The sequence below is a fragment of the Dermacentor andersoni genome, chromosome 3, assembly GCF_023375885.2.
Source record: "Dermacentor andersoni chromosome 3, qqDerAnde1_hic_scaffold, whole genome shotgun sequence".
Taxonomy (NCBI): Eukaryota; Metazoa; Arthropoda; class Arachnida; order Ixodida; family Ixodidae; genus Dermacentor; species Dermacentor andersoni.
Window position 1 is genome coordinate 31961472 of NC_092816.1, and position 23099 is coordinate 31984570.

General features: G+C 46.5%; 1 protein-coding gene and 2 long non-coding RNA genes across 3 annotated transcripts in view; 1 reads left to right on the plus strand and 2 right to left on the minus strand.

The window, feature by feature from the left end:
• LOC126520864 (guanine nucleotide-binding protein G(I)/G(S)/G(T) subunit beta-1) overlaps positions 1–23099 on the plus strand; it is a 67529-nt gene that overhangs the window by 38217 nt on the left and 6213 nt on the right. Inside the window, exons 5-7 of the mRNA XM_050169665.3 lie at positions 2231–2360; positions 7593–7664; positions 22385–22601. Of these exons, the coding sequence (XP_050025622.1) occupies positions 2231–2360; positions 7593–7664; positions 22385–22601 (419 nt within the window). The remainder of the gene's footprint in view (positions 1–2230; positions 2361–7592; positions 7665–22384; positions 22602–23099) is intronic.
• On the minus strand, positions 607–2289 carry LOC129381791 (uncharacterized). The gene is made up of 2 exons (XR_008609919.2): positions 2203–2289; positions 607–805 (listed from the first exon to the last, which is right to left on the minus strand). It is a non-coding gene; the product is annotated as an uncharacterized lncRNA (long non-coding RNA).
• On the minus strand, positions 2313–22433 carry LOC129381787 (uncharacterized). The gene is made up of 3 exons (XR_008609918.1): positions 22347–22433; positions 3000–3177; positions 2313–2399 (listed from the first exon to the last, which is right to left on the minus strand). It is a non-coding gene; the product is annotated as an uncharacterized lncRNA (long non-coding RNA).

Genomic DNA, 23099 nt, shown 5'->3' on the forward strand with positions numbered 1-23099 from the left:
CAGGACATGAGCATATTAATCTGTCTTACATGCTGTGTAAACAATTTCATTCTAAATTTTGTCAGTTGAGACAGCCAGTTATGAGCAAGTCTGATAAAATAGAATTTTATTACATGGCTAGTTGACGCTGAATTACAAAGTGAAAAATGTTGTCTATTGTATCTGAGCTTGCAGAAGGTATTTAGAGCACAAACTGTTATTCATGCTTTCACTGTTCCCTGTTAAATTCTTTTAGCTCTAGTTGTTCGGTGTCCAAGTGAAGTCTTAAAATGTTTATATGTGCAACTGGCAATATTCTTTTCTTCTGCCAAGACTTTCATTGCGCAATAAGCTACTGGTATTTTGTACTTCACTAGGAGACAACATGGGAGGTTCACGAACTCACATATGTGGAAATACATTTGCTACGATGCAGGGAAAAAGAAGCCTGCCACAATTTTTGTTCATTCAATGGAGTGTTCCACTCAATGGGGCAACTTTCAGCATGATTTTTGTTTGCATCGTAATGGGCACTGAAGGTAACACTAATAATACAGTACAGTTGGCAGCCGATTTTCCGGACCTCGCGGGGGGACCAAAAGATAATCGGAAAAATCAGTCATTCACTTGAAGAAATGAAATTTATTAGGCTTGGAGCAGCGTTAAAAAATATAACGCCTTGCCTCATACTACACTTGGATGTGATCAGATTTGCTTGGATTTGAGAAAGAGTGACATCTCCATATACAGTCTGACAAGGGAGTCAATGTTGGCGATCTCTGGCAGATCAAATACACAAGCCACATTTCTTCACACCACTTGGCTCCTGCGAAGGCACACAAGATGGCGCCAATCACAAATGTGAAGCTGCACAAACACACACAAAGATCTGGCGCAACGTCTCCGGGACATGCCTGCTTTGTTGACACACCATGTAGAAATGGCAAACGAAACTTTAAAATAAATAAAAATGGATCCCCCATTAAGTGATTATGACAATAGTCTGACAGAAGAAGGGAAAAGAAGTGCCATCCCCTGAAGTGTTTTGTCAGCCAAGGAAGAGCGGGCATGACTTCCTAGACAGGAGGATGTCATGCTCTCTCTACTGAAAGCATCGGCCTGCCAATCTTGGAGGCTATAAGAGCAGGCCACTGGAAACCAAGCCAGTGGAAAATCCAACATGGCAGCCCCCAAGACTGGGTAGCATGGCACGGAATTAGTGCTTTAGTCCAGAAAATTTAACTTTGGGGCCTAGATGCGTTCGAAAAATTACTTGCAAAAATGCATTAGCTCTATGGGAACCCTGACAGTGCATTTATGAAGTCCTGAATAACCATCAAGTCAGAATTTTTGAACTCTGAAAAATCTGTCCACGATTGTATATTGAATTCCTTTTAAAACAGTATGCACAATGTAGTTATATAATATATACAGTCAAACCTTGATGTAATGAACCTCAATTAATGAAATTTGCAATGCAACAAATTATTTTCATTTCCCAATCTTGGTTGCCTTAAAAACAGTATGTTTTGGCAATTTAATGAAGTAGTTTTGTGATAGTTTCGATTTAACAATATTTTCGGTCATTTCATGCATGTACTTGGAGCCTGTATTTCTAGTAAATCTAGCAAAAAACTATAAAAATGTCGGCCAAGGCAAAAGTTATTTCGAGCGTCGTCCTGCATGAAAAGTTTGAGTGGCAAAACTGCCATCATAGCGCGGAGGGGGCTAGAACTGCCACCGCACACACTGACGCTCATAGCTCCGCTATTATGGCCCGACCTTCTTGCGATTTATTTTTTTATAAGTGCTCACTAACAAGATACTATCGACCAGGAATGCTCTGAGAGTTTGTGGAGTTGTTTTTGATGCTAGAACCTCGAAATAACGAAATTCACGATTTAAGTTTTTTACTGCGAGCACAATTTCGTTATTTTAAGATTTAACTGTACATTGACTTGTGGTTGTGAGAGATTACAGTATCATTGATTGTCTTTGCGAGTGCTATCGATGGACTAAGCAGGATTGACGCATGCTCAAAAATGTTCATAACATACATACGAAAGCCACTTGTGGGTACATCTGAGTACAGAACTGCAGCACCTATTATAGTTGTCATGCATATGGTCAGAGTGTTACAAGCTCATGTTTTCTTCCTTTATCACTTTTTTTTTTTTTTTTTTTTGTAATGTGTTGCATGCGCCCTTCTATGTGCATACTCACAGGTGTTTTGCCTTTGTGTACCATGCAGTGCACTTTGGGACATAGAGACGGGCCAGCAGTGTACGTCATTCACGGGACACACTGGCGACGTCATGTCACTCTCCCTGTCACCGGACATGCGGACATTTGTCTCCGGGGCCTGTGATGCCTCCGCCAAGGTGCGTTGCTGCGCTTGTCGACCACATTTCGAGCTTTGCCTAGAGAAAGCAGGTTCTCCGAGATTTACGTTTCAAACAGTATGGTGTCACACAGGCTTTTCGAAAATTTTTGCATCAATAATCTGTTGACTCGCCAGCAAAATAGGTGCTGCTACATGAGCAATGTTAACAGTTGTTGACTAAATTGTCTGTATAGAGCTAACAGTTCCCTGGCACTATTGAAGTATTCTAAGCCCTTCAAGTGGCTAATGTAGACAATCTGGTAAGCAGCGTGCCTGCGTTAGAGAGCAGCAAGTGCTTTCAGAGAGAAAGAATAGCAAGAAACTATTTTGTGAAAGTATTTATTTTCCTACGACAAGTGACAGTCGTTCGCCATGACAAAAACGCTGCAGCCAGCAGCCTCAATGTTGCTAGAGCACCCGAACAAAACAGTTCCTTAAAATATGTGCAAGTGCGACAGTAGTGTGAAATAAAGTTAGTACATTATTTCACCGTTTCATTTGAAAGCCTTTCAGCAATAGAAATATGCCTTTTACATGGTGTCATTGTTAGGGCTGGTCGCTTTAGGGGATAAATCAACGGTTGCACCACGAACAGTTACGTATGACGTCCATATGTTTTGATAAAAAACGTACTAACCGAGAAATTGTATGATCCAAAGTGACCAAAGAATTTGACATGCTCAGCTATAGTCGACATCTTCGTAACGCGAACCTTTGCGTGAATCGTTGCAGCATCAGCAGAGCTTGCACTGGGGCATGGCTTCGCAGCAAGCTTACATTTGCGCTCCTCGAATTTGGGCTGGGACAGCAGCAGACTTGTACATGTTAAAGAAAAAAGTGATTAGTTACCAGTTACTCCCTCAGGAAAATAATTGAGCAATCACTAAAAAGTAGTTCATTACTTTGCTATTTTCTTCCATACAATTATTAATATTGCAGAAATACAGTAAATCGAACGAGCTGGCCTTCAGTGCTCCCGGTAGCGCCAGTAAAAAAGCTGAAAAATCGTCCACAGATTATTCCCTGGCACCAACGTCCAAAGTGGCCTTTGCCATCAAGTCATAGAAACGCCGTTTCAATTTGTTTGGCTACATCTGCATCTGATGAGCCTCCTCTTAGCTCCCTTCACTCGTTAGGCATTAAAGACCAATACTAAGGCCACCAGCAGACGTTCACATTCCTTGAAAGGGCAGAATGTAATTTATTATATAGCTGCATGTTATTCAACCCTAAAAATACTGTTTCGCGTCTTACAATCACAAAAATAGATGTATACTAAAACCTCGTTAATTCGAATTATCGACAGTATCAAGAAAATAAACAAATGCTTACTACATCACATTTTTTAATTTACTGAATGAATTAGCCAATCCTGTCTTTATTTTTTTTACAAGAGCAGTGCAGAAGCTACAATTGTTAGCACTTGGCTGATTAGCACCCGCAGCAGCGAAGGCCTCGCAACTTTTCACAACGCGGGCATGCTGGGCGCCTTCATCTGAGACACTTTTTACTACCAGGAGCATATCCCGATTATTTTTTCACAAGTGAGCTGGTCACCGTCCATTGTGATGTAGCCAGTGCTCTTCATTCCCGAAAGCTTGTCAAAATGAAACTACTGTCTGCCGCTGTCGATGTGATCATGGACGGCGACCTTGCGGTTCTAAAGATGCACGGCCGACGCACTCACAGAGTCAAAACAAAACTACCGTTTGCTGCAACTGGCAAAGAAACCACGGTCGCTATCAACACTATCATGGATGGCTACTATGCACTTATGAAGGCACGTGGCCAGCACACGTACAGAGTCGAAAGAAAACTAATGTTTGCTGCAACCGCTGTGGACGAAACCACGGCCGCTGTCAACTCGATTATGTATGGCATGATCATGAAGGCACTTGACCAACGCGGTGCTATGCGCAACGGTAAACGCAAGAATAAAGGCTTTAGAGGCACAACTAGGCACGAAGCTTTCTGTCGTTGCTGTCATTCACAAAGAATTTCCACTGATAACTATGGAGATGTGGACTTCGTCGCTTCGTTTAGGTGGACACCAATGACATTTTTGCTCTTCTTTTGTTGCACAGTTGCAGTGCTCACCGAGCTTTGAACGCTGTGCAAATTAATTGATATGCGGCCAAATACGTCTGAATTAGCGAGAGTTTTATTGCATTAACTAATGCGTACGCCTGACAGTACCAAAGGACGAATTTGAATTATCAGATTTTTCGTATTAACAAGGTTACTGCATACGAGTCGGCTATATATAGATCAGAACATGTGCATTTAATGGCCAAAAAATTCTGTCTATAACAGAAGTCGTAGACTGCACTAGAGGAAGAACAATTGGGCAGCAGCTCGTATTGCCTATGACGGGCAGCTAGAAGAGTTTCCAGAAGAAATTTATTGTACAGTCGAACCCGACTGTATTAAACCCATTTAGAATGAGTTATCCTTGATATCAAACAATGTCCGAACACGGTATAGTTACAATGAATATATATAGCAAAAGTTATGTTTACATCGAACAAAAATAGCAGTGACTCTCGATATATAGATGTCAAGCAGCACAAAAGTGCCCCCAGAAGTTGGCTTTTCCTAGCGGTGGCAGGTAAATCCGCCGACACATCCCAAAAAAAAAAGTTAAGCCCTTGCCCTGATCCTGGTATGATCCTGGCCCGCCCGGCAGCACTTGCTTATACATCCAATCAGAGGCTCTTGTGCCCTTGTCGTGCAAGTGCGAGTTGTCTCACTGCTTTTCTTGTGTAGTGTGTTTGCGTTGTGTGGACCTTCTGCCGCAGTGTTGCTGTGATGGCTAGCGCGAAGCGGCAGAATTTTCCTTTCGCCGTGAAACTCGAAATCATAAATTTAGTCGAATGCGATGAGAAGTCTGATGTCGCTGCGGCCTACAAGATTCCAAGGAACACTCTCAGCACGATCTTGAAGAAAAAGGAGGAAATTAGGGCTAAAGAGGACAAATCCCGGTGCCCATGGCATCCGACGCTTATGCACTGCCATGTACAGTCGAATCTCGATAATTCAAACTCAAAGGGCCTCGAAAATTTGTTCGAATTAAAGGGAGCTAATTGAATGGAGGACTTACCTGCAGTGGCGCATGTGTGCTGAACTAACACATGAGTGGGACGTTCCACAAGATTTGTTCACTTGTATTTACAAATTACAGTCAACGTCCGATTTTTCAGACCCCCTAGTGGCCGCAAGAAAAAGTCTGAAAATATGAATGCATTTCTTTTACTGCCTCCAAGGGCTCAAATCGTCACAGGCACGTTCGAAATGATTAGTCCGAAAAACACTTATTAGGTGTATCGGTGCTTGTACTGTGATAGGAGATGGCGGCTGCAGGTGTGTATAATTAAAGGAAACATACCATGTCCCGTAACAATTGCCCCTTCTAACTTTTGGTATGCTTCACCGTGTAACACTGCTGTATTGGGGTGAAGCTAACTTTCGGGAACCAGTATTATGCAACGTGCCATGCTTTCGTGCTCCGAAGTCATTGGCGAGGATTACGAAGAAAGATTTGATGCCATTAGTAACAGCGGCTTATTGTTTCAACAAAATACATGGTACCGAACGACAAGAAGCTTAGTAACGAACGTCAAAGTTGCCACGGTGTGGCTACGGCTGCCAGCGGATATGCTGGTTGGAGGCACCACCACGCGATTTGGTGCACTGTTAAGGCCTTGTCGTAGCACACTGTGTTCAAATTAACCATCGCAAATGCTTGCGCATTCAAATTAATGGGTGTTTTGGCCCATTCAGGTACACAACTTTGATGGGATCATAGCATCAGTTTGAATTAAGTGTGTGCTAAATAACGAGATTCGACTGTATCAAGACGTTGAGGCGGCCATACACATGTAGTTAATCTGGAACTGCTTCAGACGTGCTGGCTTCCGCATGCCCAGTGATGACTCTGTAAATTCTGAGTGCGACGAAGTCATTGCTAGTGTTGCCAAAGTTTGGAGCAAGCTGTCAGAATGTCTGGAAGCCATTGATGGATCAACGGTTGACGAGTTTGTGAGAGCAGATGATGGTGTTGCGACTATGGAAGAACCCAGAAACAAGAACTATATTGCTGACATAGTATCGAGCACAAATGAAAGCAGATACAATGAGGGAAGCAACGACGATCCTCAGCCCACATCCTCCAAGGTAATTGGTGCACTCGCACCAGTTTTCCGGTACCTGAAGAGGAAAGTGAGTGCGTGCTGCCATATTCCCTCAACATGGGTGGGCAAATACTGTGGGGAAGCTACCATGGCAGGCGCTTACCTACCTCTCTTGCTTACGTGTTTCTTACGCCTTGTTCTCATGAGATATAGCGGCCAGACAATGCATCATGCGATTGCAGTTCGGCGATGTACTGAATGTTGGAGCCAAAAAGACTGCATTTTCTGGGAATGTATTAACCAGTAAAACAGAAGCGTAACATTATTGTGTAATTTTTTGTGCTCTCGATCACGGTCGTTGGCGCTGAAAAATCGTACGAAATGGGATTGTATCAACAAGGTTCTACTGTAGTACCATATTGAAACATTTCAATGGCCATTAAATTTGCTGTGTAGCAGCAGTACAACCTCTTCGAGATCGTAGTGCTTAAAATTTGGGGGGCTATCGGCTTGATAGCTGTTGAAAAGGACCTGTGTGACACCGGTATAACAAGGGCTGGCTCTCAATGACCCGTTCGTTGTGATGGTACTAGTTGCTCTTTATTACTTGGGCTACTCGGAAAAGCTTCTTTTCTGGTTGAGCTGCACTTCGACCAAGTAATTGAGTAAGCCTCACTCCACCACTCTATCTAGCAGGTGGGGCTGACCGCAGTGAAAAATTAAAAAGAAATTCGTTGTTTTTTTTCACGTGGTTATGATGAACGGACGTCTTTTAGCACATTTCAGTGTCAAATCAGTCAGAAGTTCAGTGTCCTTGATAATCACTTTACTAATGACAGGCCTGCTAGTGCATACTGTGCCAAGACAAGTTATCTACTTTTCAACCTGCAGTGTAGCAGCTTTTAAAGGATACTTCAGGCATGGGTGCATTGAGGCCTCGTGGTTAGTCCTGAACGCCGTGTCTGCAAGCTCAGCACTTGTTAGCAATGCATTTGTCCTAATGAATTTGTTGAAGTTGCCGTCTGTTCTTGTTTTGTCCTGTGGAAACTGTTGCACCACTTTTCTTGTTTTAAGTTTCCCTCCCTCTATTGTGCTTGCAGTTATGGGATGTCCGTGATGGCATGTGCAAGCAGACATTTCCAGGGCATGAATCTGACATCAATGCAGTGACGGTGAGTGAAATTTATTCCCGAGTGCAGCGTAGTCTATTGCAGCATGTGGGCACAGTAAACCCACTTTTGAGTTCATCTGCTGCTGCAGTGAAGTACTGTATTTACTCAAATCTAGGCCAGCCGCTATTCTAAGGTGGCCCCCAAATGTCCGAAGCCAGAAAAAATTAAAAATTTTACCTCGAATGTAGGCTGAACAAAAGAGAGGACAGCGTTCGCAAAATGAAAACAGCATTTGTTAATATGAACATGCCGAGCTCACTCTACGTTAGCATTGTTGCTAGCCTCGTCGCTATGGCCCAGACCACACGCTCTCAACCTTATGTCCGCGCGCCCATGCATGCTCAAACAGTGCGGCATGGCTCGCATGCATCGAAACATGGTGCGATCGGGGTGAACAGCTCCTGTCTGTTATTGCGCGCTTATTTTCCTTATCGCTGTCATCTCCTCGTTGCAGCACACTCAAAAAGTGTCTCCCGTTGCCTCCTCCAACGAACATTTTTCTCACCGACACCAAAGTCCCACCCAGTTTCAACGTTTGACGATGCCTCTGCGGCTAGCACAACTTTTTGTTTGAAAGCGGCATTATAGTGGCATAGCCTGTTTGGTTCTATTACGATAAAGCCATGCTATGGACCACGCCGCACACCGATACGACACAGGCCAAAATAGCGACGTCATTCGTGTACTTCAGTTAGCTAATGGCACGGCTGATAGCAACTGTGATACTGACTTTTCTAGATAGTGCTAGCTATGCACGATATTTATCATTTTCAGTTATAAACTGGCACTTTCCTTTTTAATCCTTGAATCTAAGCTGACCCTTGAGTTTGGTATATGATTACAGTCCATGCTCATTACAACGGACCTACGTACAACATACTTTCGGATATAACTGGCCATATTTGAGCCTTAGTTTGTTCTACCTATTATATTAATGCAACTAAGTTAGCTTTAACGGACTATGCTACAATGGACTACCAGCTACAGCGGACAAAGTTAGCGGCAATTTGTTTCAAAATCGGGCGCGTAAAACGTGTTTTTGCTGTGTTGACTCGAGCTGACAACTGACATGCGAGGGTCAGGCGATGATTGCGGCTCAGTATCACGCGCACAAGCGAGGAAGGCGGGACGGAAACACACTGCCTTTCGCACACGATGCACAAGGGAGGGGGGAGGTTTTACTCCAGCGGCTGCTGCTGGAGTAGCAATCTGTAATCAGCACAAAGTGCTCATCTTCTCATTTCATTTTGTAGTTAAATTTTTCTGCAAATGGAACCTTTCTTCGCAGCCCAACAAAATTCAGTTGCCTGCCTTCTCAGCATTCTTCTTGCTTTGTGTGTGTGTGTGTGTGTGTGTGCATGCACGCACTTAGCTTATACTCTACAAAACAACCTTGAGTGTAATAAGGTGGGACAAGGGATAGTAGGAAAATAGGAATGTTCCTACTTACAGCCAACATCTGTAAGGGTGTGCGAATACACACTGGAACCCTGATTATACGATTTTGAAGGGACCGCGCAAAACCTTTCTATAATCAAAAAAATACAAATATAGTCAATGATGCTCAGTCTTACCCCCCCCCCCCCCCCCCCCTCAAATAAAACTGGTACAGACCGCCTGAATAAGCCCACGGCATGAACCTGCACTGCTCCTAGGAAGGTAGATTAAATTATTATTTTTTAAATATGACACCCAGGCATTTAATTGGAGGAAGTGTGAGCAACTTTTTATTCTCACCTTTAAAAATATCATTTATATTTTTCTGGACGTCTTCCCAACTGCGACGTGTCAGCTTCCTCTCGAGAGCTGCCACAGTTTCACTATCACGAAATTTCACGTTACTTGGCGCTGAAAGCATCCCCCCACAAGTGTTTTTAGCGCTGTGCCAAGCTCGTTTTCAGTGCCACGAGCACTATGGGTCATATACTTCGAGGAGTTCGGAGCCGAGATGAGCTGTCTCGCAAAAGCGAGACTACCTCCATAAAGTTGCACGAGATCACGTCACCTTCGAGCTTGTTTGAGATCAAATACTTCTTAAGGGGGGACCTGGGCCTTGAGCAATACCATTATTGATATTGCTGCTATAGGAATGAAATTTGTAGGTAATATGTAATTTAATGTGCTTGATGCAAATATGTAATTAGTTTTTCTCTATATAACGAGACAAATATTTTATACAATTTTTCCTGTTCCAATGTTTCGGGATGACTGGCAGAAATTTTTTTCCAGTAAGAAATGTAAAAGTTATGTGAAAGTATTCCTGAATGTTCAAGGAGTGCAGTAAGCATTGTCTCATGTTTCTACCTCTGTTCTATCCAAAGTTACAAAAGTTAGAAGTTGTAACTTCACATGCGATATATATATTTTTTACTTTCCTCAAAATTTCAATATGTTTCAAGGTGCAGAAATGTGGTATTATAGACTTACTGCACTCCCCGGGAGCCTAGCTATAAGATAAAGCAAAAATTATTAAAATTGGATGATTAGGCAAGTAACTATGCCTCCCGCAAAATTGCTAATTACCAAAAAAAGCGTATTGAGAAAAGTGGAATAAACTAGCCACCATGTGAAAAAAGCATTTCATTACCCTGGATGCATGAAATTGTCATAGCCAATGGCTCAGAAGGCTCTAGGGGAATAATCTGGATGGGGATTTCCTCGCTGCCTCCGCTTTGCAGCTGCTTGAAAAGCTGCCGAGGACATTCGCTTTCTCTCCACACTAACAACGCGACAACAGTCCCTTTCAGGGGGGACACTGCTATTGATATAATATTCATTTTTTCATCAATATTAATGAAACTTTGGAACCTTAAGATTCTTGTGATGATCTCAAATGTGTACTTATTTTTACCATAGGCCAATTACTTCTAAAGATAAATGAGATTCATTGTTCATCATTTGCAGAAACAAGAGAATACTACCCACACTACAAAAATTCATATTGCCACATGCCTAGTACTAAAAAACATAGGAAACACAATGGTAGGAGTACCTTTTTGATATAACTAATATTAGTAACTCTATAGCAATTCAATATCCGCTGTTCCAAATGTGAGTTCCCTACTGTCTGATCTAAAGCAGAACTGAAAATGTTAAAGCATAAATTCCAATATCTGTTCCTACCATTGTGTACTTTGCACACTCAGCTACAAATAAGCCACAACAAAAACTATGGCTCTATCTGCCTTGAAGGCACAGATATCGCTGCTGCAAATCAGTACAAATCAGCAAGTAAAAAATCTGTGTTTTGGGAAAACGAGAAAAAAAGAAATACATGCACTTTTAACCAAAAGTGCAGAAATAATTTTGCACTATTTTGCAGTGAAAGTGGCTAAAAGCCACCAGGAATGTAGTCGCTCTGACCGCGGCCACCCAAATGTGCCAAAAACATTGTTTAGCACCGTTCGCCGATTCCCGGTGGCTTGTATCGCGCGCGCGGCAAGGTTGCCGTTCACGCGGGTCGAGCTCCACGCCGACGCGATATCGCCGCAGCACTCGCACGTGATAACAATCTTTATGGCGAGGCCATATTCCCGTTCGCTTTTGCCTACTGCGACGTTACCGCCGCACACCTTGTGCTTGAGAAACGATTAATGCGTTCACGGGGTCCTACTGATGATAGCGTCGACTGGTGGCGCTGCAGTGCCGTCGGCGCGAGTGAGCAAATCCAACTTCCACTTTGACGCTGGCGTTGACGCAAGAACTTGAAGTTTTTTGAACATTCATCTCCCTCTGCAGCAAATCCGCACGCTGCAACATTGCAGTGTCACGCCGAACGCGGCCGCTGTCCGGTCACTCGTAGGCGAGCTAGCTAGGCCTACTTCGGCATCGTTCGCGGCTACGACATCACTTGCGGTTAGCGGCAGACGATTATCGATGGTTCTCTGAAGAAATGGAACGCATTTGAAAGTTATAAGCTGATCGCTTCTTTTTTTTTGCCGTAGTTGTGCCTCCTGGTGAACTTTTCCGGTGGATCGGTCATCGTTCCGCATTCGTCACAAACCTACGAGACGCGCCGTCGCGTCGCCTGCGGAATGGAGCAGACGACAGGAACCTCGCGCAGCCAACCACAGCACGCGTTTCTGATCACGCGCGCTAGTCGACGAATGGGATCGCACGTTCGGACTTTTTTTCTTCGCGGATTTTAACGTCACCGGCGAGCCGACGGAGTCACTTTTGGCGGGAAATTGAAGAAGAAAGGCTCCTCTTTCCAACGAGATCAAGATGGCTGCGATCGCGCGCGTAGGAAAAGGGCTACGCGCCGCGACAAAAAGGGTCGTTTTTGCACGGAATTCAGTTCACAGGGATGTTTTAAATTGATATTGCGGGCAGAATACTCTTCCGCGAGATGTGAAACTTGGTGAAATAAAGGAACAGTAGTTGTAGGTACTGAAAATGTTATTTTCAAAAAATCTATTTTTTTTCGAGATTTTTTCGCCTCAAGACCCGTGTCCCCCCTTAAGAGGACACTCAGCCATTTCATTCGGTGACGGTACTAGGCCACTACAAGGTCCACAGAGCCCTTTTGACCGGCCTTGCATTTAAAGAGGTCCTCCGGCAGGTCCTGCCATCCGCGAATCGTAGACGTCAAGCCACTCAACCGTGGCGTAGTTTCCCCTCTTCCTCGTCCATCAAAATTGATATTCTCTCGAAGCGGGTGTCCATATTGAATGCATGAAAGACCATGGGGTTCTGCATTACCATAACCGTAACACAAGTACACCGAAACTGGCGTCCATTCCAACCGAAAACAAGTTTTGACTTCAGTTGACTTGTCTACGATTGAATCGAAACGTAAAGGTACAGGTTGCCAGCGTAACACTAAAAACCACGGAATTTAGGATATTTGCTCTAAAATTGTGAATTTTGCTATTAAAATGTAACGCGAATGAAGCTCGTTATCAGCCGGCTGCAATGTGTTCATGTGCCAGCCTGCATCCGCTTAGGCTTTTTCTTTTCTTTTTGCTTCGCTGGAGTCGCCAGTTTTGCCCCACCCATACAGAAACATCGAACTTGCAGCCCGCTGCGCAGTGATTTGTTTACTCGGCGTAAAGGACGGCCGCTCTCTTGAACGCTGCTGTGAACAAGCGCCAAATGCTTAGTGGGCCTGGAGCACTCATGATGACTGAGGAAGCATGGAGGTAGCACGCAGCCGGCAGTTGAGTTGAATGCGGCAACCTAAGAGCTACAGGTAGAGAAACACGTGAGCGGTGTCTGCTCTTCCATGAACTATCAGTACTCCCTGCAAGCGCCACCATTCTGAGGGTGCCGTCGCAAATGGAACAGCGGCACTTCCATCAACTTTCGACACCCCCCAATGAGTGTTGTGCTCTGTAAAACTCTAAAGAATGTTGAAAAACCCTTCCAAAAAGTGAACAAACGCCCGATATAGTGAAAACTACGGGTAGGGCCATTGAGCAAACATAACGTTGTAACTATGTTGTAGCTCCCCTGATATTTGGTTGGTCTCGTGTTTTTGGCAGTGCCATGTTTTGATTTCGATTGTAAGTTGACCCCCCGCCCCCCCCACTTCAGATTTTCGAAATTTAAAAAAAAAAGCAGGTTGACTTACAATCGTGTAAATACGATATTGTCGCAGCCTAGTAGAAGACGGGAAAGCCGGCGTAGAGGACGTATGGAAGCACTTTATCAGAGCAGTCAACGCGGCGTCGTTGTCGTCTCTGTTGTTTCACTCGCGCGCTACTTCAGCGTCGTTCCCATCGCCTGGCACATACCCGCGGTGACCATATAGGATGTGACATTTGCCCCCCCCTTTGAAAAAAGAGGCATCGTCCCGATGCACCAACGTCCGAAGGCTGTGCACAGACGGTGCAAAGTTGAGGTCATGAGGAAACGTATGGCTTCATACGAAGTACATGCACAACCTCGGGCAGATGCCGCCGGCGTTTGGAGCAGTTATGGCTGTCGGGGACAACTTCATAATTAACATCGCTGATACGGCGCAGAACTGTGTACGGGCCGAAGTATCTTCGCAGGAGCTTTTCAGACAGCCCCCGCCGACGAATCGGTGTCCAGACCCACACTTGGTCACCGACGTTGTACGTGACGGGTCTGTGTCGAAGATTGTAGTGTCGGGCATCGTATTCCTGTTGTTCTTTGATTCGCAAACGCGCAAGCTGCCTGGCTTCCTCTGCGCGTTGCGTAAACTCCTCGGCACCAGTCTCGTCGTCACCGCACTCGTGCGGCAGCATTGCGTCCAACATGGTTGTTACTTCACGTCCGTAAACGAGGTTGAAAGGCGTCACGCGTGTTGTCTCTTGGCGAGCCGTGTTATATGCAAATGTAACGTATGGTAAAATCTCGTCCCAGTTCTTGTGGTCGACGTCGATGTACATACTCATCATGTCTGCCAGAGTCTTATTCAGACGTTCTGTCAGCCCATTGGTTTGGGGATGGTAAGCCGTGGTCTTTCGGTGAGTGGTACCACTTAGTCGCAACACGGTATCCAGAAGCGCAGCCGTGAACGCAGATCCTCTGTCTGTTATGACCACTGCGGGAGCGCCATGCCTTAGGACAACGGCTTCGACAAAAAATCGGGCTGCTTCGGCTGCTGTTCCACGTTGGATAGCACCTGTTTCGGCGTATCGCGTAAGATAATCCGTGACGACGATTATCCATCTATTTCCGGCAGTGGACAGCGGAAACGGACCTAAAAGGTCCATGCCAATTTGTTCGAACGGCGCTTGCGGTGTCTGAACAGGATGCAGCAGTCCAGCTGGCTTGCCATGTAGGGGTTTGCGGCGCTGGCAATCCAGGCATGTCTGTGTGTAACGTTTCACGATCGACGCAAGTCTCGGCCAATAGTATTTTAGCCGAATTCTTGCTAATGTCCGAGTGTAGCCCAAGTGACCAGCGGTCGGCTCGTTGTGACAGGCGTGTAGGACTTCGTCGCGAAGAGATGCGGGAATGACGAGTAGGTAGCTGCTGCCACTAGGTGAAAAGTTCTTTTTATACAGAACGTCGTGGCGTAAGCAGAATGAAGGCAGCCCTCTGGCGAATAACTTCGGCACGCTGCCTGTTCTTCCCTCTAAGTAATCAAAAAGAGGGACCAGTTCTGCGTCCTCGCGTTGGTGGCGTGAAACGGCGACAGTATCTAGCACGCCTAGAAAAGCCGTGTCATCATCGTCGTGCACTGCAGTCTGAACAGGAGACCGAGAAAGGCAGTCGGCGTCGGTGTGTCGTTTCCCTGATTTGTAGACAACCGTGAAGTCGAACTCTTGGAGACGAAGACTCCAGCGTGCTAGCCGACCAGCTGGATCTTTTAAATTAGTCAGCCAGCAAAGTGCATGATGATCACTGACAACGGTGAAACACCGACCATACAAATATGGCCGAAATTTCAGGACGGCCCACACCAGTGCGAGACATTCTTTTTCTGTCGTGGAATAGTTTGCCTCCGTTCTTGATAGCGTCCTGCTGGCGTAAGCAATCACTCTTTCGGCACCGTCCTGCCGCTGTACAAGCACTGCGCCGAGGCCGAGATTACTAGCGTCGGTATGAAGAATCGTAGGAGCGTCGTCATCAAAGTGTGCGAGCACGGGAGGCGTCTGCAGCCGTTGCCGTAGGTCGTGAAATGCCCGTTGCTGGTCTTCACCCCATACGAAGGGGACATCTTCTCTGGTTAGATGCGTTAATGGCCATGCGATGCGGGAAAAGTCCGCAATAAAGCGTCGGTAGTAGGCGCAAAGGCCCAGAAAACGTCGCACGGCCTTTTTATCTGATGGCGTTGGGAAATTAGCAACGGCAGAGATTTTATCAGGGTCAGGTCGGACACCTTCACGACTGACAACGTGACCGAGAAATTGAAGTTCTTCAAAGCCAAAATGGCACTTTTCAGGTTTCAAAGTTAGACCAGCTGAGCGTATTGCTTCAAAGACCGTCTTTAGTCTCCGTAAGTGTTCCTCGAACGTGGCGGAGAAGACAATCACGTCGTCGAGGTACACCAAACAGGTTTGCCATTTGAGGCCTGAGAGTACCGTGTCCATTAGTCGCTGAAACGTTGCTGGCGCCGAACACAAACCGAAGGGGAGCACCTGAAATTCATAAAGTCCGTCGGGCGTCACAAAAGCGGTCTTCTCACGGTCTCTCTCATCAACTTCTATTTGCCAGTAGCCGCTTTTCAAGTCCATCGACGAAAAGTAGCGTGCGTTTCGTAGCCTGTCCAGTGAATCGTCGATACGCGGCAGCGGATAAACGTCTTTCTTTGTGATCTGGTTGAGTTTTCGATAGTCGACGCAGAAGCGCAGGCTACCGTCCTTCTTTTTCACCAACACGACAGGCGATGCCCAAGGACTCTTAGATGGCCGAATAACCCCGTCCTCAAGCATCGTCTTCACTTGCGTTTGTATCGCCTCGCGCTCTTTCGGTGCCACACGATAAGGATTCTGCCGAATTGGTCTGGCGTCGGCTTCGGTGACAATACGGTGCTTAGTGAGCGGCGTCTGGCTAACTCGTGACGTAGATGAAAAGCAGCTCTTAAACTCATCGATGAGCTCAAGAAGGCTGTTACGTTCGACGGGTGACAAGGTGCGACTGATATCAACCACAGGGGCAGGCATGGCCACGGTGGCCGTCACGTGCTCCACTGAGAGGCAGTCTTGTATTGAGGTAAATTCGTCGAAGTAAGCAACAGCCGTGCCTCTAACAACGTGTCGACGTTCCCTGGTAAAATTCGTCAGCAGGAGTTCAGCACGTCCGTCGTGTACGTTAATTACGGCCCTAGCGATGGAAACGCCTTGACTCAGTACCAGTGCGTCGATGTGTTCAGCGACACCAGTCCCGGTGTTCAAGTTGTCGCAGATAACAGGTACGAGGGCACAGCTTCGCGGCGGAAGCGTGACGTCGTCGTCGGCGATACGTAAGCGGGGTCGCTGGTGCTCCGCGGGGTCGACGTCGTCTGAGCTCGTAGAAAATGTGACGACGAGATCACGGACATTAATCACTGCACCGTACTCTCTCAAGAAATCCATACCCAATATAAGTTCCTTGCAGCACTCAAAGAGAATGACGAGGGTGGCGACGAAGGTTTCACCGGCGATTACTATCCTGGCTGTGCATTTTCCGATCGGCGTCATCAACTGGCCGCCGGCAGTTCTGATGTTGGGCCCGGTCCACGGCGTCTTCACTTTTCTCAATCTGTCGGCCAGCTTTTGACTTATTATCGAAAAATGCGAACCAGTATCGACGAGAGCGGCCACTTGGTGGCCGTCAATGAAAACGACAAGATCGGCGCTGACGGCATCGGTTACAGGGGGTGTGGTTGGAGACGTCGGAGTTTTAGAGTCGTCGGTCGTCGGTGATGGGGGCTCTTGGAAAGCTAGACGGTTTGCAACCTCACCCCCGGAGGTCGCTGCTTCTAGTTTCCCCGGCGTGGGCTAGGGGACCTGCCCCTAGAGGCGTCAGAAAAATCGCGACGGGTCGGTGGGGTATAACGAGCCGGAGAAGGGGAACGTGATCGAGGCGTCGCTGAACCTTCTGGCCGAAAGTTTGTAGAATTTTCGTCGCAGGCACGTGCAGCATCAAACACAGGGTAATTGCAGTTGGGAAACCTTGGATACCCGGCTGCGCGGTAGTGGCACGCGCGATAAACATGTCCAGCTTCGCCGCAATGAAAGCACAGCGGCCGGCGGTCAGCGGTGCGCCACAAATCGGTCTTTCGAAGCGGGTAGCCCACAGGAGATTCGCCGTAAGACCGAGGCGCAGCGATCGGCTGGCGGCGATACGGCATAGCTGGCGGCGGCTGTGACTGGCGAAAATATGGCGTCGGGGGTGGCGGTGCTGGCTGCGTCGTAGTGGTCGACGGTGTCAGCAGCATCGAAGTCGCGGGAGGTGGACGACAGACAGCTTCCGCGTAGGTTAGTCGTCGCGGCACCGCCTGCCGGTCGGGGGACGAAAAGGCCTGTCGAACTTCCTCCCGAACGATATCAGCGACAGAAGCCACCGCTGGTGCCATAGGAGAAATCCCGAGCTGCCGGATCTCCTCTCTCACAATTTCCCGGATGACTTCACGCAGAGACGTGCCGTAGCTCTCAGGTAGAACTGAAGCATTCACCGGCGAGTTCGCGCGATCATATTGGCGGTACCGTTGCTTTAGTGCCCGTTCTATAGCGGTAGCCTCCTTGGTGAATTCGACCACTGTCGTCGGTGGGTTCCTCACGAGTCCGGCAAACAGTTCCTCCTTCACTCCGCGCAAGAGATAGCGTAACTTCTTTTCTTCAGTCATCTCAGGGTCTGCTCTGCGGAAAAGGCGGGTCATATCTTCTGCATACATGGCTACGCTCTCGTTTGGTTTTTGAATACGGGATTCGAGTAGGCGCTGCGCAGTGTCTCTTCTGTCGGTACTAGTGAACGTGTCCAGCAGCTGAGTGCGGAAGGTATCCCATGTGGTCAAACTTCTCTCCCGGTTCACAAACCACGTCCGCGCACTGTCTTGAAGCGCGAAATAGACATTAGACAGCTTTTGCTGGGAGCCCCAGTCATTATAACTGGCGACACGCTCAAATTGGTCAAGCCAATCTTGGACATCTTCAAAAGCGTCGCCATGGAAACTTTCTGGTATCTTAGGATTTTGCAGCGTCACCTGCGATGGAGTTGCAGTAGCCATGGCGGAAGTAGGTAGACGCGTTCCAGCAGGGTCCTGCAAAGGGTTGAACTCGGGCGTCAGGCCTAGCAGGCGGCGACTGTACCGGTGAACAGGAGTTTCGACGAACGAAGGTGATTCCGTTTTCGAGGTATGGCTCCGCGAAGGGGTGCCGAGCATCAGGCAACCTACCCAGCACCTCCACCAGTGTCGCAGCCTAGTAGAAGACGGGAAAGCCGGCGTAGAGGACGTATGGAAGCACTTTATCAGAGCAGTCAACGCGGCGTCGTTGTCGTCTCTGTTGTTTCACTCGCGCGCTACTTCAGCGTCGTTCCCATCGCCTGGCACATACCCGCGGTGACCATATAGGATGTGACAATATTTATATGGGGGTTTATGCCAAGACCAAACGACTTTGTCGTAAAATGGATGTTGCATTAACGGCTGATGTGTAATGAAGTTTCCACTGTAGTAATTTTTGAGACTGAATGGAATAGTGCCAGAAGCAAATTGAATACAGCCAATGTCAGATTTTCCGGACACCTGATTATTCGGACATGCCCGATAATTCACTACTTCGCAGCACTGTCAGGTGCCTCATAGGGCCAGTTGTACAAAAATACGGCTGAACTATTGTGTGCTTAAACTTTCCACCATCCAATTTTTTGGACTTTTTACCCCTGATTGCAGGTCGAAAGCAGCATCCATGGCTGCCATTTTGATTATCTCGCAGCCTTGAACCTCCACTTTTGCATGCCGATCCGCAAGCTGTGGCCAGCCGCGGCACCACGGCCACCGTATTGTATTGAAACCTCAAACTAGCACTCTCACACATCAATCTGTTGGCAGCTTTCGCCAGCTGTAGCTATGGCCATAGCCTTTTGTGTTTCACCACACGTTTTTTGCTTGTCTTTGTGATAAGTCATGGCATCGTGTTGTGCTTCGGTGCGCTCTGACGATCACTTTGAAGTTTCCCACTGTTTGGTGCTGTGCTTTTCATTGAGTGTATTCGCCACTGACAGCGATGGCGCCGACTATGCCTTCGTCGTCTTCGCCCATGGCTTCGAAGAACGCAAATCCCTACTGTAGGTTGGCTGACAATGGAAAAGAAAGCCACCATGATCAAGCAAGTTGAAAGTGGCTGGTCACAAGCCTACGGGGGCAAGGAGTTCAGAATTTTCAAGCAAACTGTTTGGGATTTCATGAAAAACAAGTTGTTGGAAGTGGGCAGAAAGTTAACCGGGGCACAAAGAAAATGCGAGTCATGGTGTTTACCCAAAGCTTGAGGAAGTGCTCCTCGTGTGGCTAAATACCATGATTGCAAAGTGAATCCTGGTCTCGGGTTGCATCTTGAAGCAGAAGGGAGGAGGCTTTTGCACCTCAAATGACCGTCAAGGACTTCACATTCAGCAATGGGTTGCTCAGAAATTTCAAGGATCGCAATGACCTGAAGTTCAAGATGTGTGAGGAAAGCGGCGCTATCGACCAGTTCAGTACAAGGCCAACACGAAGGCCTGGATAACACAGCAGTTATTCAAATTGTACATTCGCAAGTTGGGCAGAAGGTTCGAGTAGCAGAATCGAAAAGTTCTGCTATTGGTGGACAAGTGTGCTGTGTATGGCCAAATCAAAGACCTGAAGGCTATGCAGGTGGAATTTCTGTCAACGAACACCATATCACTCCTGCAGCCGATAGACCAAGGCGGGATCCGTAACCTGAAGCTTCTATACAGGTCACGTGTGCTGAACCGCGTGGTGCTTTGCTCAGGCAGCAGCAAAAGTTACACCATTGACCTTAGGTCTGCTGTCAGCTTGCTTGCAGGCTCGTGGAAGATAGTTATACAAGAGACTCTTTAGAACTTTTTCTATTTCCATGCTGGCTTCACACTCGGCACCTGGATGGCTGACTCACCCGGAGAGAACGACAGTGTGTGTGATACATCTCCTTCCATGAACTTTCTGTTTGGCAATCTGCGTGCCACTGGCGTTTTGATTCCAACCAGGAAAACTTTTGAAAGGTTTTGCCGAAAAAGATCTTGAACTCTGTGCGGAGTTAACCGATAAAGAAATCGTCCATCAAGTGACGGTGGATTCGGATGATTTCAACATTGAAAATGAAGAGTCAGCACCTGCGCAGCTGACAAGCTCCAAGTTGATGCGAGAACTTGATGCTGTCACCAGTGTACAGCAGTGATGTGACCTTGGCTGAAATTGAAGCAAACATAAGTGCGTGCAAGGGGAACACCATGCAAAAGAGGGTCAACGATTTTTTCGTGCCACTTAGGCAACGACAGACAGCATTGACCCAGCTCAACATAGCACCAGCAACACTGATGGCAGCCGCTGTTGCATTTTATTTTTATAAGCGATGCTTTTCACAGCCACCGCGATGATGCATTGACAGAGTTGCGCAAATCCGATCCTCCGTCGTTTACCTTCTCCATCCGAGAAATGCCTATTAATAGTGCGTTTTCTGCATGTGTGTGATTTTCTAACATCTTTGTACTCCCTTGGGAGTTCGAAAAAGTCGGACGTTGACTGTATCGAATATTTTTTTAGTAGCTTTTCTGTAATGAACACCCTTTTTCACCATTACAATGACACTGTTCACTCCTAGTGCTCAAAACCTTTGAAAGTTTTTTTTATCATTTCACTGCATATTACGAAGCACGAAGCGTGAATGAGGAATCTCAATGAGAAGTTTGTTGGCAAAACAAACACCTTCACTTTTTTGCACTACTTTCCGCAAACATAATAATGGCATGGTCAGTGATCACAGCAGGGGGCCCCAAAATTCTGAGATTTTAGATAAATCTGAATTGTAGTACTATTTAGCACTGAGAGTTCTTTTTTTTTTTTTTCTTATTTTATGGGGTAAGCTGAGAGCACAGAACCGTGATTGTAAGTAATCCTAGATGGCTAATATTAATCAAGGCCTCTGCTATGACACCTCTTCTAGCACCTGTGTTTGCCTTGGGATGCAAAACGCCATTGGCCAACAAAGCTTGCACGTTTTCCTCAGTCTTTTTAAGTGGACACCATGTAACATTTCAGGTGTTCTTTTGCTGTAAGAGACCAAAATAATGAGTTGTAGCTGTAATGCCTTGTGCATCAGTGTTCATGGATCTGTAGACCAGGCAGGCTCAGTGACTGAAATTCCAGCTCCTTCAGGCAGCAATTCAAAACACTTGTGCTTCATGTGGCTCTACAAGCATTTTGTATGAATTTCTCACTCTTAAAGAAATCATTGTGAATGTTGTTTGAAGCTTGGTGGGATCTATGCACACATGTGGCTACAAACATTTTATGGCACCAATTAGAAGCCACAAAATAGAACCGTTAAGGTGGGTATCTCTTGTCGAGCTCAGGAGCATCTAGAGTTCTTTTTATTATTATCATTACAGCGAAGTTGTATATGGCTGGGTTTCCGTGGATTTTGTTTTCCGTCGACAAAAACTATCATCATCAGTGGCTCATGCCCCGTAAGGTAGAGGCTACAAGTATTTATCAAAGTGAAACGAATGTCGAAAACTGTCATTCTCAGTGGCTCGTGCCCCCGCAAAGCAGAGGCTACAAGCACTTGGCAAAGTGCATACCTTCTTTGGAATCATTCATTTGATCGATTACTGTTGCACAAGCTGCTGCAGCGATGCCAAAGCTGCTGCGGCGATGCCAGCTTCCGACATGGGGCGTAACATCCCTAGCCTTTCGTATATAAAATAACCAGCCTAGTAATTAATTTCAATGTTGTAGCACCGCTGTGGGCAGTGGTGTGTTGTCGAATTTATGATTACTCCCATTCCTACCATTACTCTAACATAGCACTACTACCGTTACTCTAAAGCCATAAGCATTGCATACCACCTTCAACAGTTGTGATGGTTTTCAATAGCTTCGCTAGTCATCCACTTTCACAGAGTGGAATGGCTCATTAATTTTTATAATTATTATTGTTCCTATCATCAAATTGTGGTGGTGCCCTTGGAAAGAAAAAAAAAAGAAATATTGCTTCTGCATGTTGTATGCATGGAAGCTGCCAACATCTTGTGGGCATGTACTCATGTAAAAGAAGTGCAGCATACCAGAACTTGGATTGATTTCTCTTGGTGTGGGCTTTCAGTTCTTCCCGAACGGCTATGCATTTGCGACGGGGTCGGACGACGCGACCTGCCGCCTGTTTGATATCCGGGCAGACCAGGAGCTGGCCATGTACTCGCATGACAACATCATCTGCGGCATCACCTCGGTGGCCTTCTCCAAGTCGGGCCGCTTGCTCTTGGCCGGCTATGACGACTTCAACTGCAACGTTTGGGACTCTATGAAGGCTGAGCGTGCAGGTGAGTGTCGGCATCATTCTGCACTGTTAGTTCAGAAAGAGTTGGAAAAAGGAATAGGGTTGAAACCTGTTTGCCTGCGAAACATGCTGCGACAGCTGCTAAACTATTTGTGATTCATGAAAAGCACATTTGAAGTTTTTGTTTACTATACTCGTCTCTGGGCATTGACCTAAAAGCTGATGCTAAAGAGCCATTAATTTTGAAGTTTTTCTTCTAGCCGACGTAGAAACAGCAAAGGGTGCAAAAATGTGAGGCCTGCAAGTAGGTTTTGCCAACTTGCAGTCAAAAACATTCCTCGCATCTCTTCCACAGCATATTCCACGGAACCACGCAGGTTCGGTGCTCATAATCGGTTCACACGAGCTTGTTTCCGTTTCTGGTTGTATGTTGAAGCACCCGGCAAATGGGAATTGAACATGCCCAGCAAGAACACTGGCAAAATGCTAGGCTAGGTAGTTAGTGCATTTTGCTAATTGCTGCCAAGTAAGTTTGCTGGAA